Source organism: Scyliorhinus canicula, chromosome 24 (assembly GCF_902713615.1).
Source record: "Scyliorhinus canicula chromosome 24, sScyCan1.1, whole genome shotgun sequence".
Classification (NCBI taxonomy): domain Eukaryota; kingdom Metazoa; phylum Chordata; class Chondrichthyes; order Carcharhiniformes; family Scyliorhinidae; genus Scyliorhinus; species Scyliorhinus canicula.
Window position 1 is genome coordinate 19,155,286 of NC_052169.1, and position 14,467 is coordinate 19,169,752.

Sequence of the window (14,467 nt, forward strand, 5' to 3'; positions counted from 1 at the left end):
GCATTCTTTTCTCCTATAGTGTAAATTGATGTGCTCATTTGAAATTTGGCATTCTTGCATTTTCTTGATGAGTGCAAGATGAAAAGCTTTGACAACATGTCTGTGTTTTCAGCAAAATACATAATTGCAAAAAAGCAAATTAACCAATAAATAATAGACAAATGAATAAAACAGAAACATTATAAAAATACTGGCTACAGCTGCAGAAAATCACAAAATTCTGGAGACAAACAGATCAGTTAAAACATAGAACAGAGGGCAGCACGGTGGCCTAGTGGTTAGCACAACCGCTTCACGGCGCTGAGGTCCCAGGTTCGATCCCGGCTCTGGGTCACTGTCCGTGTGGAGTTTGCACATTCTCCCCGTGTCTGCGTGGGTTTCGCCCCCACAACCCAAAAATGTGCAGAGTAGGTGGATTGGCCATGCTAAAATTGCCCCTTAATTGGAAAAAATAATTGGGTAATCTAAATTTATTAAAAAAAAACATAGAACAGTACAACACAGAACAGGCCCTTCGGCCCTCAATGTTGTGCCGAGCTTTGTCCGAAACCAAGATCAAATAGATTTTTAGAACATAGAACAAATCTGCAGCTAGATCATAAAAGTGAACATTTTGGGATACTCCTTCAAAACCACGATTGAACTGGTGTGTGTTTTCAGCATTTTAGGAATACACAAATAATTCTAGCCATGAAACAAAATTGGTTTGGCAGATCCTCACGACGGTTTTAAAAGGAAAGGGAAACATTACCCTCTGAAAAACTGCCGCTGTTCTTGTTTAACCATCTAAGAATTTCAATATTTGTATTGCATGCCTCACTTTTTTTTAAAGTCTCATGGTTTTCATCTTCTGGAGACTAGCAGTACTTTAATTTTTAATGTTTAACAAGGTAATGTGCCAAACTTAAAGTGTTCTTGGCGGGGTGGAGCTGGAGGGAAATGGTGATGTTTGAGAGTGTGCCAATTCTACCCAGGGTATTTCACACAACATGCGAGTGAATTGGACAGGCAGAACTTTTTTGTCAGATAAGAAGTATATTTAAGAATGTTGCCTTAAATTCTTTGAGAGTTAGCTGTTTACACTGAAATTACTTTTCCAGATCTCAGATGTTTCCTTTTACTGTTAAATATTCTGTGGAACATCAAATTATTGCCATGTACAGACCCTTGCAAGAAGCCCTTCTGATTTGAAATTAATGAAATGAAAATCACTTATTGAAAAATGAAATGAAATGAAAATCGCTTATTGTCACGAGTAGGCTTCAATGAAGTTACTGTGAAAAGCCCCTAGTCGCCACATTCTAGCGCCTGTTCGGGGAGGCCAGTACTGGAATTGAACCATGCTGCTGGCCTGCTTTAAAAGCCAGCAATTTAGCCCAGTGTGCTAAACCAGCCCCTGATTTCAGCATTTGCACTGCAATACATTGTATTTGATGTTCATAATCATAATACTTACCCGATTATCAACTTTTGAGAACATTACTCTATACTGTTCAATGCCAGTATAATCTATAGCCTTGTTTTTACAACAACTTCACAAAGATCAAATAAGTTATTCTTAATATGTTCATAGTGCAGAATACTAAGGTATTATAGAAATTTGGACTGTTCAATGCCTGAATAATCCAATGTTCAAAATAAGAAATTCAATAAGGAAGAATGGATAACATAGAGAAATAGGCCAATGCATAAAGGGGAGGATGATGGAAGTTAATAAAAAAGAATAAGACTTCCTGTGTAGGAAGCATACAGGTTAATGTAAAATGCAGGTGAACTCTGAGACAGAATCAGTACAATCCAATAAAATCTAAAAGAAATAGGTGGAAGGAGGATTGGGAAGATGGAAGAAAATAAGGTAAAGATAGAGTAGATAAGATGGTGAGCGTCATTGACTATAAATAATACTCGTGTGAGAAGAGCATAAGAGTATATTTAACGCTTTTTAAATAAACCATCAATCAATTCCTGCTCAAAGAATATGTGTACAATGTCTTTGAGTAAGAGTTATTGATTTATTACTTAAACTGTCTTCCCGTAGACTACCGGTAGAATCTTTATATAATTGAATATTCCTTGAAATATTAGAATAATGGAGAATAATTATGTATATGGAGCACTGATGTTTTAATTGTACTGCAGGGAGCTGACTTAGATATAATTGGATGGATTTCCCCAAAATCTATGCAAGAGTCTTTACAAAGCATACCAATTTAGTTTCAGTGTACCTTAGTGTGTAAGTGATAGAAATTCACCTTGGAAGGTAGCGCAAAAGTCAATATTGGATTGGTTATCTGCCATATGCAGCACCTGATATTCAAATTGATTGCAATCAGTGGAACTGCATCCAATCCTATATCTCCCTTTAAATGCCATGTTCAAATCAAATTGCTACCCCAAAGGCTTGGCAATGTTCTCCATTTATCAGCAGTAAATATCTAAACTTTATCAGTAAAGTGGCTTATTTGAAGAATGAATTATATTTTCTGATTTAGGTTGGAATTTCAGCATTAAATTTCTTATACTGGTCTGCTTTTCCTTTTCAAGTTAACATGGGGTGTTGGGGAGAGGATAACGCTGCAATAGATGGGAATCCAACATGCAGAGTTGATCCCTCATGGCATGGTATTGCTATCAGTTTAGCATGTGCCTTGATGCCAAGCAGAAAGAGGAAAAATGAATGTCACCGATGGGCCACTATTTTTAAAAAATAAATTTAGTGTACCCAATTAATTTTTTCCAATTCGGGGGCAATTTACCGTGGCCAATCCACCTACCCTGCACATCTTTGGGTTGTGGGTGTGAAACCCACACAGACACGGGGGGGAATGTGCAAACTCCACACGGACAGTGACCCAGAGCCGGGATCGAACCTGGGACCTCGGCGCTGTGAGGCAGAAGTGCACTGCACTGCACTGCCATGCTGCTGTCCTATGGATCACTATTGACTGTCTTCTGAACGTGTAGTTATAAGCTCTGTGCATTATGTAGCCCTGTGGACTAAGTTTCTGAAATGCCTATCCCATCTCCAGAGAGGCCATGACGCAGTGATATTGTGACTGAACTTGGAGACTCTGGTTCAAATCTCAGGTGGTGAAATTTGAACTCCATTAAAAATCTGGAATTAAAAGTCTAATAATGATGACCATGAAACCATTCTCAATTGTCTGATTCACTAATGTCCTTCAGGGAATTCTGCCATCCTTACTTGGTCTGGTCTACACATGACTCTAGATCCACAGCAATGTGGTTGACTCTGAAAGTGAAGGCAGTTGGGCCCTGCCATCGCCATCCATATCACGCAAATAAATTTTTTTCAATTTTCATTGCAAAATTTGATGGGAAATGTTTACATGACATTTTAGATGTTGACAAAAAAAGAACAGAAATTGTGCCAAGGAAATGTTAATATCAAGTTAATGCAGCCTGAGAATTTAAACATATAAGGATGCGCATTACAGTGGCACAGTGGTAGGCACTCACAGCGCTAGGGACCCGGGTTCAATTCCGGCCTCAAGTGAATGTCTCTGAGGAGTTTGCACTTTCTCCCAGTGTCTGCGTGGGTTTCCTCCGGGTGCTCCGGTTTCCTCCCACAGTCCAAAGATGTGCAGGTTAGGTGGATTGACCATGCAAAATAACTCCTTAAGGTCCAAAGATGTGCAAAGTAGGTGGGGTTACGGGAATAGGGCAGAGGAGTGGCCCTAGGTAGGGTGCTCTTTCAGAGGGTCTGTGCAGACTTATTGGGCTGTCCTGTCGGAATTCTATGGTTCTATTACCATTCCATCAATTCCAGAAAGATTGTTTTTAATGTTTCTAATGTTTTTATAAGGTTGTTGGTTATGGAACTGTCCAGTTGAATTTAACACCATGGGTAAAGTATTCATATTGAATATTTAGCTTTGTGTTGAATGTTTTATTGTTTTCCTAATGTATATGACAAGCTGGTGTTAGAAACAAGAGAAAATAAATATCTTTAAAAAGTCTAAAGCTGAATTCTCAAATTGTTTAAATAATTGTTTTAATATCTTCTTGTCCAACAGATGAAAATGAATGCATGAATTCTCAGGTTTGTGGAGGTGCTTCATGTCACAATACCCTGGGAAGCTACAAGTGTCTTTGTCCAACGGGCTTCTCCTTTGAGCAGCATTCTGGGTCTTGTCATGACGTAAATGAGTGTTCATCCTCCAAAAATCCATGTAACTATGGCTGTTCAAACACTGATGGAGGTTACTTGTGTGGCTGCCCAACTGGATACTATAGAGTTGGCCAAGGGTAAAAACAAATAACATTATAAAATTATTGCAACTTAAAACAAACTCCTTCACTATCATTTTCCTAATGTAACTCTGAGCAATAGTGTTTTTTATTCAAAAGTGATGTTATCTGCACCTTCAAGATAATTGCATGCCAATTTTAATACCAAATTATACCTCAAAATTTAGTAGCAACATCCAATTGCATTTTGTAAAAAAAACACAGGTACCTACTAAGCCTAGATTTGTATAAATGTGTGTTTATAAATGTGAGTATAATTTCCATGCAGTGTATTTTCTTCATTATACTGGAGGAAAAAAAAACCTACCTGATTTTCAGTTCATTGATTTCAACAAAATTAGGTGGATTCAACACAAGGTGGACATTCAGTCCACCCTTTCTAATTACCATCCTGGTGATGATAAAAATCTACTCCTACCGCCAATAGCTTGCCATAGTTTATACAATACTTTGTATTTTACATTTTCTCACTAGGCACTGTGTCTCTGGAGTAGGATTCGGTAAAGGCCAGATGTTTCCAATCGGAGGAGACACACAGGACAACAGTCTGTCACCTGAGGTGTGTTATGATTGCAAAATTAATGGCTACCCAAAGGGAAGATCACGAAGAACAACACATGAAAAAGAAGCTATGATTTCGAGTGATGCAGAGGTAAATGCTGCTTATTTTTATGTTGGTTAATGACGGTTGCCATTGCATGTCAGTAGAGAGCACCCTTTTAGCAGGTAGTTTTTTGGACATTTAAAAGTGCTAATTTCAACTTCAGTCTTTCTGTAGCATCATGAACATTGTCATATGTGGCAACATTTGATAGCTTGGAATATTATAATGTGGATTTGGCCCACAAGCCCTAATTCTCAGCCACAATTTTTTAATCTTCGACCTGTTCGTTTGGGAGGAATGGCAAGTGAAAGGGAGGTATTTACAGACTGAAAATAGAAAAAGCAGAATCAGTAAGTGTTTGTTGTCCTATTCTTGTAAAGTTCATAACCAGTTTAGCAGAGGTCTGGCAGGTCATCCTACTCTACCCCAACCTTCATGATAGGTGTGGGTGCTACAGGGAGAGTAGTAACGTTTAAAATACGTTTACTTTGTTATTAGAACATAGAACATAGAACAGTACAGCACAGAACAGGGCCCTTCGGCCCTCGATGTTGTGCCGAGCAATGATCACCCTACTCAAACCCACGTATCCACCCTATACCCGTAACCCAACAACCCCCCTTTAACCTTACTTTTTAGGACACTACGGGCAATTTAGCATGGCCAATCCACCTAACCCGCACATCTTTGGACTGTGGGAGGAATCGGAGCACCCGGAGGAAACCCACGCACACACGGGGAGGACGTGCAGACTCCGCACAGACAGTGACCCAGCCGGGAACCGAACCTGGGACCCTGGAGCTGTGAAGCATTTATGCTAACCACCATGCTACCGTGCTGCCCCCACGAATATTATGTCATTCACTGAAAGTACCTAACTGCAATTGAACAATTATAATTTATGGAATGCATTCTTGTTAAAAGATGCAGTTTCCACATTATGTAATTAAATTACTATAGCTTCCTTAATTTATTCAGCAAAAGTAACCTAATTTTATTTTAAAAACAAAGAGCCAGGATATATTTTTCACTGATTTCCTTTAATTTTCCATGAATAGAATGTAGCAATCAATTTAAAAATCAGTTTCAATTAAACTACCGAAGAGCATTTTCTCTTAAATTGATCTGCTCACCATTCTACTGAGCAGACTGTAGCTTTAACTGGACTTAGGAGACACTAGGTAAACACAGTTATGGGAGCAAGTGTGATGAAAGAGATAGAGGCGAGATCTGCAGGATTTTTGTCTAAGAGGAAGATCACCCCCATTTCCTCAACTGATGTAGCCAAATCCATAACTATCTTGCACAAGTGCCACTCAAACTCTCTTACTGTAGAAGGATTTGGATTCCTTCCAGAGAGTTCAATTAAAGCTGAGGTTATTAGTGAATGAGATCGGTGGAGATTGTATCCCAGTTCCATTGTACAAGGTACGATTGGAATATGATTTAGTGTTAAGTCCAGTAGCTGTCGGAGTGGTTAAAAAATTCCCAGTGGACGGACTGGACTTACTTTTGGGGAATGATTTGGTACAAGTGAAGGTAGTAGCTTCACCCTTGATTACAGAGAGTCCAAGGGAAGTCCTGTGGACAGCACATGAGAGGCCAATGGCAGGGCATGTGGGAATTAGGAACATTCATTGGGTATTAAATGACTCAGAAAGAAATGCTGAAGATATTAATCATATATCAAATAACAATGATAGTGAATCTGATTCTGCTGATACTGATGAAATTATCTCTATGGAAAATATCTTCACAAGAGGTTTGACAAAGATACAATCTAGTAGAAAAATCAAATTCTGAGAACAGAAGGAGGAATTTGAATCTAATAGTAATAACAGTGATGAAGATTCAGACAAGAGTTCTGAATCCGATTTGGGTTCTGATTATGAAGAAATTATAAACGACTGCTACGAATAGATCTGCAACTAACTGATCTTGAACAGGATGTCAAGTAATTCTTCCAAAGCTAGGAAAAAATACAGGAAATCGGAAGAAAGTAAATTGGACTGTCTTAAAAAAAAATGTCCTAAAATCCGCATTGCCATTCACTTCAGTTCCAAATATTTCCCAGAGTATGCCTATTTGAAGGAAAATGTACTTAATCGCATGGGATCAGCTAGTCAAGACTTGTAAAATGACACGAAGCAAACAGCTGATTAACGCACATCTTTAAAGGCCCACAATGCCTTTTCAAGGTAAAGGAAGAAAATGGTGAGTGAAATAATCAGTGATTAATTCACTTTTGCAAATGAGGACAAAGATGATGAGGAATCAGCAGTGATTCTGCAACCACGTCGGTTAACGAAAAACTGAAATTCATGGAACCAACAATGTGCTATCCTAGGATGTTGCCTGGAGGGAAGGTCTTACGAGGAAAGGCTCAGGGACTTGAGGCTGTTTTCGTTAGAGAGGAGAAAGCTGAGAGGTGACTTAATAGAGACATATAAGATAGTCAGAGGGTTAGATAGGGTGGGCAGTGAGAGTCTTTTTCCTCGGATGGTGATGACCAACACGAGGGGACATAGCTTTTAAATTGAGGGGTGGTAGATATAGGACAGATGTCAGAGGCAGTTTCTTTACTCAGAGAGTAGTAGGGGTGGTGGAACCCTGGCCTGCAACAGTAGTAGACCTCGCCAACTTTTAGGGCATTTAAGTGGTCCTGGATAGACATATGGATGAAAATGGAATAGTGTAGGTCAGATAGGCTTCAGATGGTTTCACAGGTGGCGCAACATCGAGGGCCGAAGGGCCCGTACTGCGCTGTAATGTTTTATGTTCTCTATGTCTATGTACATTAAAAGTTATACAAACTTATAAAAGCAATTCAAAGGCTTTGAAAGTTTAAAAAGTTAAATAACATTTAAGTACTTTTTTTAAAAAAAGCTAACAACTGGTGGACCACAAGGGGTATTCTTTCCACTACTGACATAAAAGGGGGCATGGCCTCGGCATTTCACCACTATCCCTCATTGTTTTCACCGACAAGGGCGCATCCTGCAGCCGAACAGTAAGTCCCCAAAGCTACACTGAAAAAGCCAGGCCACAGTTTAAATCAGTCAGCTGTGTGCACCTTGCTGCTGGCTGACTGACTGAATTTTTAAAAAGTATTTTTATTAAAATTTTCACATTTAATACACACGACAGTACAAAACAAAATAAACCCAGCACCAACCCCCAAACTCCCCCCACCTCAGCAGTTGACGGTAACCAGCTCTCCGAAATGTAGTATAAGCAAAACCCATCTTTTATGGAACCCCTCACTCAACCCTCTTAAAGCAAATTTCACCTTTTCTAAGTGCAAAAACTCCATTAAACCCTCCAGCCAGACCAAGGTACAGGGTGGCGAAGCTGACCTCTACCCCAACAGAACCCGCCTACAAGCGATCAATGAGGCAACTGCTAAAACATCTGCCCCGCTCCTGTCTGCAACTCTGGCAAGTCTGACACCCTGAATATGGCCCCCAGGGGCCTGAGCACTAAATCTATGTACAAGATCGCCGACATGGTAAAAAAAAACAGCTCATCTTTGACTTTGTCAGTGTGGTGATATGCCTGTGGATAATATCACATGTACGCATCGTGTGACTTCCTACCAGCAAGTGGCGTCAGACATCAGTCAAGTGACATCCGGCTATCAGCAGAAGGTTGTAAAGCGTTCATCAGGACAGTTGCACACAAGGGTAGTTCCAGGAGCATCTAATGTAACTCTATGATAACTTGGTCTGTATAGCAATTCTGATTGTTACATTACCACGTGTACATCAATAAATCCTCCTTCTGGTTAAGTCACCAGCAGTTATGTAAAATACTTGCAAAGACAAGATCACCTAGCCTCGCACACGAGGTGAGGCATTCCCCCTCCACAGCACCTCACACCACACAACCCCTCCTCCTTCACCCCTTCCAGAGAAGCTTATCCTCTTCCAAAAGGCTCCCCTAGATCACCAAGATGATCCCCTCCCTCCAACCCATCACCGATAATGAGAAGGACGATGCCACCAGAAAGGTCAGGAAAACCTTTTTCCGCAAAATCCCACACATGCATGTACTTGAAAGCCTACCTCTTCCCCAACTGCTCCAAATTGCAACCGTCCTTACAAAGCAGTCCTTCATCTCCATCACCCCTCGCATCCCAAAACCTCGCATCCATTAATCCTGGACTAAAACCCATGGTTTCCTCAGATCGGCATCAACTTCGACCTTGTCCCCAACCTAAAGTGCTGCTGATATTGCGTCCATACTCTCAGCGTGGCCACCACCATAGGACTTCCTGAGAACCTCCCTGGGGGAAAATGGGAGCAGCGCGGCTGCAGGGCCCACAACCCCGACCCCTTGCAAGAACTTCCTCCATTCTCCCCCACAAAGCCTCCTACTCCCTGCTCCAACTGCACACCTTCTCCGCGTTCACCACCCAATAATAGTATGACAGGTTGGGATGGGCCAAGCCCCCCAACAGTCACCCTCTTTGAAGTACTAACCTCCTATCCTTGCCATCCGACCTGCTACACAAAGACAAAAACAGCCTATCCAACCCATAAAAACAATTTCGGCAAAAAGACCGGCAAGCACTGAATAAAATTTAAAACTGCGGCAAAATGTTTATCTTAACCGCCTACACCCAACCTGCCAACGATAGGGGAAGATTGACCCACCTCGATTGACCACCTTGATCCTACCCACCAGATCATAAAGTTGAACTTACGAGCCGGCCCATCCCAAGCCACCTGCATTCCCAAATACCTAAAGTGGGTTTGTCACCCGAAATGGCAAACCCTCCCTTCACCTTAACTCCCGCCCCCAGAGAAGACACCATAAAACACTCAGCGCTATGGCAAGGACTCTCTAACCAGGGCAAACAGAAGGGGGACATAGGGCATGTCTGCCCCCACTCCCCTATGCAATGGAAAGTACTGTGAATTCATTTCATTTGTGCACACACACACTATCGGACTGAGGTACCACTATATACAGCAATTTCACCCATGCCACCAATTTAGACCGCCGCACATTTGACGACAATTGTCTGCTCTTTAAAACCCCATCTAATCCTCCCCAATCACCTTCAAGGGGGCACTCCTTTAAGCGGCAGCACCTTCCCAATATCTTGGCATCCAATTCACACAAAGATATAGGCCTCGGCGTGCCGTACTCCACCGGGTCCTTGTCCTTCTTATGCAACAATGAAATGGATGCCTGCTCCATTGTCTATGGCAGTGCCCCTTAGCCACCACGTCCTCAAACATCTCCACCAACAGTGCTAACGTTTGTAAAACTCAACCAGGAAACCATCTGACCTCGGTGCGTTACCCATAGGCATTTCCCTACCGCTCTCCGCATTTCTTCCACCCCCCGGCTCCTTCAACCCTGCCCCCTCATGTCCGACTCTTCCTCAAGAGGCTCTGACTTATACCAATTTTACAGAACTCCTCAAATGTTTGTTCACCCCGCTCTGGTGACGCCACCAGATTCCCTGTCCCATCCCGGAGCAAATCTCTCTCACATCCACCTGCCAGCAGAGCTGGCCCGCCAACAAGCGGCGGCCTTCTCCCCAACCGCTGAACCACCTTTCCTGTGGATACTCAGCCCTTTGTAACACTCCACCACCATCCACAACTCTTCTCCCATCAGGATGAACTGGTTGGTGTGCTGCAACAATGCCTCCTCCACTCCCTTCAGTACCTCCTCCGTTACCGCACCTCCGTTGACATCTCTGCCAAAGCCTCCTTCATCGGAGCAAGAGCCTCATCCACCCATTCAAGCGAGGTCATCATCTTGCGATGCTTGTCAAATTGTTTAGAAAATAGCCGCTCAAACTCCCCCACCATTACTTCAGCCAGTTTATCCACAGTAAAGGCCTCAGCCCCATTCAACCAGCCTGCACCTGCCATCTTTACTCTCACTTGACTGCCCACGAAGGCAAAGTCGCCAGTGAATTTCGCTCACCCCTTTTCCCCGATTCTCTTTCTGGATTTTCAACATCCTTTGCCTTACTTTCCCACAAATAATCAGACCAAATTCTCCACAATAATCTGGTGTGAAGGGCTAAAAATCAAAATCTCTCACAGGAGACACCCAACGTGCGACCTCCACCTACATGTCGCCACCAGAAGTCTCGTCTGAATTCATTAATTAATCACTTATTGTCACAAGTAGGCTTCAATAAAGTTACTGTGAAAAGCCCCTAGTCGCCACATTCCGGCGCCTGTTGGGGAGGCTGGTATGGGAATTGAACCCGTGCTGCTGCCATTGTTCTGCATTACAAGCCAGCTATTTAGCTCACTGTGCTAAACCAGCCTCTAATGTTATGCTACAACTGTTCTAAAATGTGGAACCAGATTTTTCAAAGCTTATATATAGCACACTTGGTCATGTCTGAAAAAATATATTGTGGTAAATTAAGATTAAATAAAATACTACTGTTTAAAATTAATTTAGAAAGCACCTTTCACTTTAATTCAGCTCTCACCATTCTTGGTTGGGCTGGTAGGTACGCATCTGTTCCATTGGGCATTTGAACCACAAAGTAGTCAAAATACATATCTACACCACCTCCTTTTCTCCTTTTAATTGACCACAGTATATTGATAATACCAATGTCAAGGAGCAGCCCAGAACACAAAACTTGTCACTTTCCCATCTAAAGGGGATCAGTTGGAAGAATGTGTTATCCACACAAAGACAAAGATGACCGCTAGAATAGAGTCAATTAGATTATTTTATCAATAAAAGTTGATGTTTCAATTTATATTTTATTAGGAATTGTGAACTGTATTTGTATGTTGTACACGTGAATATTTTTCATGCTGTACTTCACGGAAATAACATCCTTTCATAATTACAGGAATTATTTTTTCCTTTGAATTTTTTTCTGAAATAGAAATTCAGAATATCGATATTTTACAGCCCAAATCCCCAGAATGCTTATATACTTCTCTGTTTATCTTTTAAAAAATTATTTTCCAATTAAGGGGCAATTTAACGTGGCCAATTCACCTACCCTGTGCATCTTTTCAAATGTGGAGGTGAAACCCACGCAGACACAGGAAAATGTACAAACTCCACACGGACAGTGACCCAGGGCCAGGATTGAACCCCGGGTCTTCGGCGCTATGAGGCAACAGTGCTAACCTCTACTACCGTGCCGCCTCTACCCTACCCTTCTCTGTTTATAATCACACAGGATTCAAAATACCATGAATAGTATTGTTGAAAAAAAGAGACATTTTGTCGGAGCTTTTCATTTTGCACTCATCAGGATAATTTCAAACAATGCTTGGGAGTTAACTGTCTGTCACCGTCAACTGGTGTATCTCTGTGACAATGCCACTATCAATCATAGTCCACTTGCCAGTCAATCAGCACTCTCTTCTCATGCAGTATAAATTTGTTTTCCCTTACATTGATATTCTTGCGAATTGCCCTGACGAGTGCAAGAGGAAAAGCTTCAACAAACTTCTGTCTTTTCAGCAATACTCATGTTCTGTCCTACCAAATGACGATGAATAGTATACCATTAAAAAAGCATCATTTGTTTACAGATATGTGATTTAGTAATGTAGGAATTGACCTTTGCACCCATTTTCTATTTGCAGCAATGCAAATTGTGAGAGCAATGTCCTGCGTCCAAATTACATCTGAATTACGTCTTCCCCAATATTCAGTCAAACTATTTTCTTCTGGCAACAAACAGGCATTAGGTCCTTGTTTAATAAACAAATGATACACATTGGAAGTATACTGCAAGTGCTAAGGTAGTTTGCAGGTGCATACTTTATGCACATTTAACACATTTATCTCCCAATTTTTGTTTTTAGGAGGAAAATACAGACAGTTTGACAATGAGCCTTGCCAGTTTAAGCACAGAAAATCAAATTATCTTCAATTTCAACATTTCTGAACTCAGCAGTAAAGACCACATCCTACAGTTTGTTCCAGCGATTTCTACCTTGACAAATCATGTACGTTATTTGGCTGACCTTGGCAATGGAAAGGGTCTCTTCAAAATTAACCAAAAGGATGGTATAAGCTATCTGCATCTGACCAAGAAGAAGCCAATACCCGGAGTCTACTCATTAGAAATAAGAAGTATGCCTCTCTTTAAAAGGAAGGAACTTGATCATCTTGAAGATAAGTATGATAAAGACTACCTCACTGGTGAGCTTGGTGGAATCCTCCAAATGAAATTTCAGATTGTGCTTCATTAATACAGAAACAAAAGGTCACACTGCTCCAGCCAAAAGATGGATTCTTTTATTGCCAAACAGATTCTACATATCATGGATACAATCTCTTATTAATTGTAATATGACTGAGCACTGCTTACATCTAATGTTAGAAAAGTAAAGTCGGGTATGCATACCATAGCTCTAAACCACTTACTCAGGCTTTGTATAAATGCAGCGCTGCTATTTCAGTATGACTAGCTTTAGATGTTGTATAATGATATGTTGAATCTCGAACAATACATACATGGACTTACCAATCCACTTGTTGGACCACCAATGCTGAGAATTTCCATTGTTTTTAGCAGAGCAATAACATCACTCTCTGCATTGAAAGACACTTCATATTTTTGATCTTTTAAATTTTACTTTTCAAGTTACATTTCACTAGAGCAAACATTTATATATGTACCTGGTGCTAGTAACATGTCAACCTAGATTGTGACTGCACTGTAATATTTTACAAACTTGGTAGCCAAAAATGCAATTACTCAGTCTAAGTATTACCAGATTGTTTGTTCCATTACTTTACAAAGAACCAAAGTTAGTTCAGTAGCTTATCTCAGTTATGCATTTTTCACTCATGTAAATTAAGTATGTGTATACTGCAACTATGCTACTTTTTATCATGGAAAATTTTGTATACCAGATTTTTCGTGTGTGTGTGTGTATGTATGTGTGTGTGTGTACATGCGTGTGTGTGTTCTCATTCAAACCCTGAGTGAGGGTGTTGTAATGGTGCTTTAAGAACAACTACTTCTAAAAATTAGATGCAATATCCCTCTGTGAATAATAAAATGCACATTGAGGACTTAATGAACAGGAACCAGTCAGGTCTAGGATTTATAGCATTCTCTAAAGCGAGACAATCAAACTGTCAAACACAGTCTCATGTAAAACAACATATAACAGTACCAGTATTTTTATGCAGCTCACCGTCAAAAAATGTTTAGATCTTCAATGTCAGTAATTCCACAATAAAACAGTATTTCAGTTTTAATACCTCATTGTGTTAACTATTCTGAGTTCATATGGAAACGGATTAATTTACTGCCTCTACCTGACATCCCTTCCCGCATCACAAGTATCTTCTCTTTTGTCACTTTCGGGCAAACAAAAGTTCATGTAAGCTCAAATATCTGGTATGGGATAAAGCTGGTATGGGAAAAAGCTGGTGTGGGAATCGTGACCGAAAGAAAATGCTGACACTGTGGCCTGGCGTGTTTCTTTGGATCTATGATGTCAATTCTTTGCACTGTGCTCATGTGCAAAAAAGAAAATGTCTCCCACACTATAAAATGGGCACCACACACAACAAACAGTACAGGAAACAGCAGAAAGATTCTTATGTTTGTCATTTATAATA

The 14,467-nt window shown here is 40.8% G+C and overlaps 1 protein-coding gene across 2 annotated transcripts in view; it reads left to right on the forward strand.

Annotated features, from left to right (window-relative positions):
* Nucleotides 1–14,108, forward strand: part of LOC119956802 (fibrillin-1-like) — a 622,562-nt gene extending 608,454 nt beyond the window's left edge. For both annotated transcript variants that reach the window (XM_038784238.1, XM_038784237.1), the window contains 3 exons: nucleotides 4,038–4,269; nucleotides 4,747–4,924; nucleotides 12,694–14,108. In XM_038784238.1, the coding sequence (XP_038640166.1) occupies nucleotides 4,038–4,269; nucleotides 4,747–4,924; nucleotides 12,694–13,083 (800 nt within the window). In that variant the 3' untranslated portion in view covers nucleotides 13,084–14,108. The remainder of the gene's footprint in view (nucleotides 1–4,037; nucleotides 4,270–4,746; nucleotides 4,925–12,693) is intronic.
* The last annotated feature ends 359 nt before the right edge of the window (nucleotides 14,109–14,467 follow it).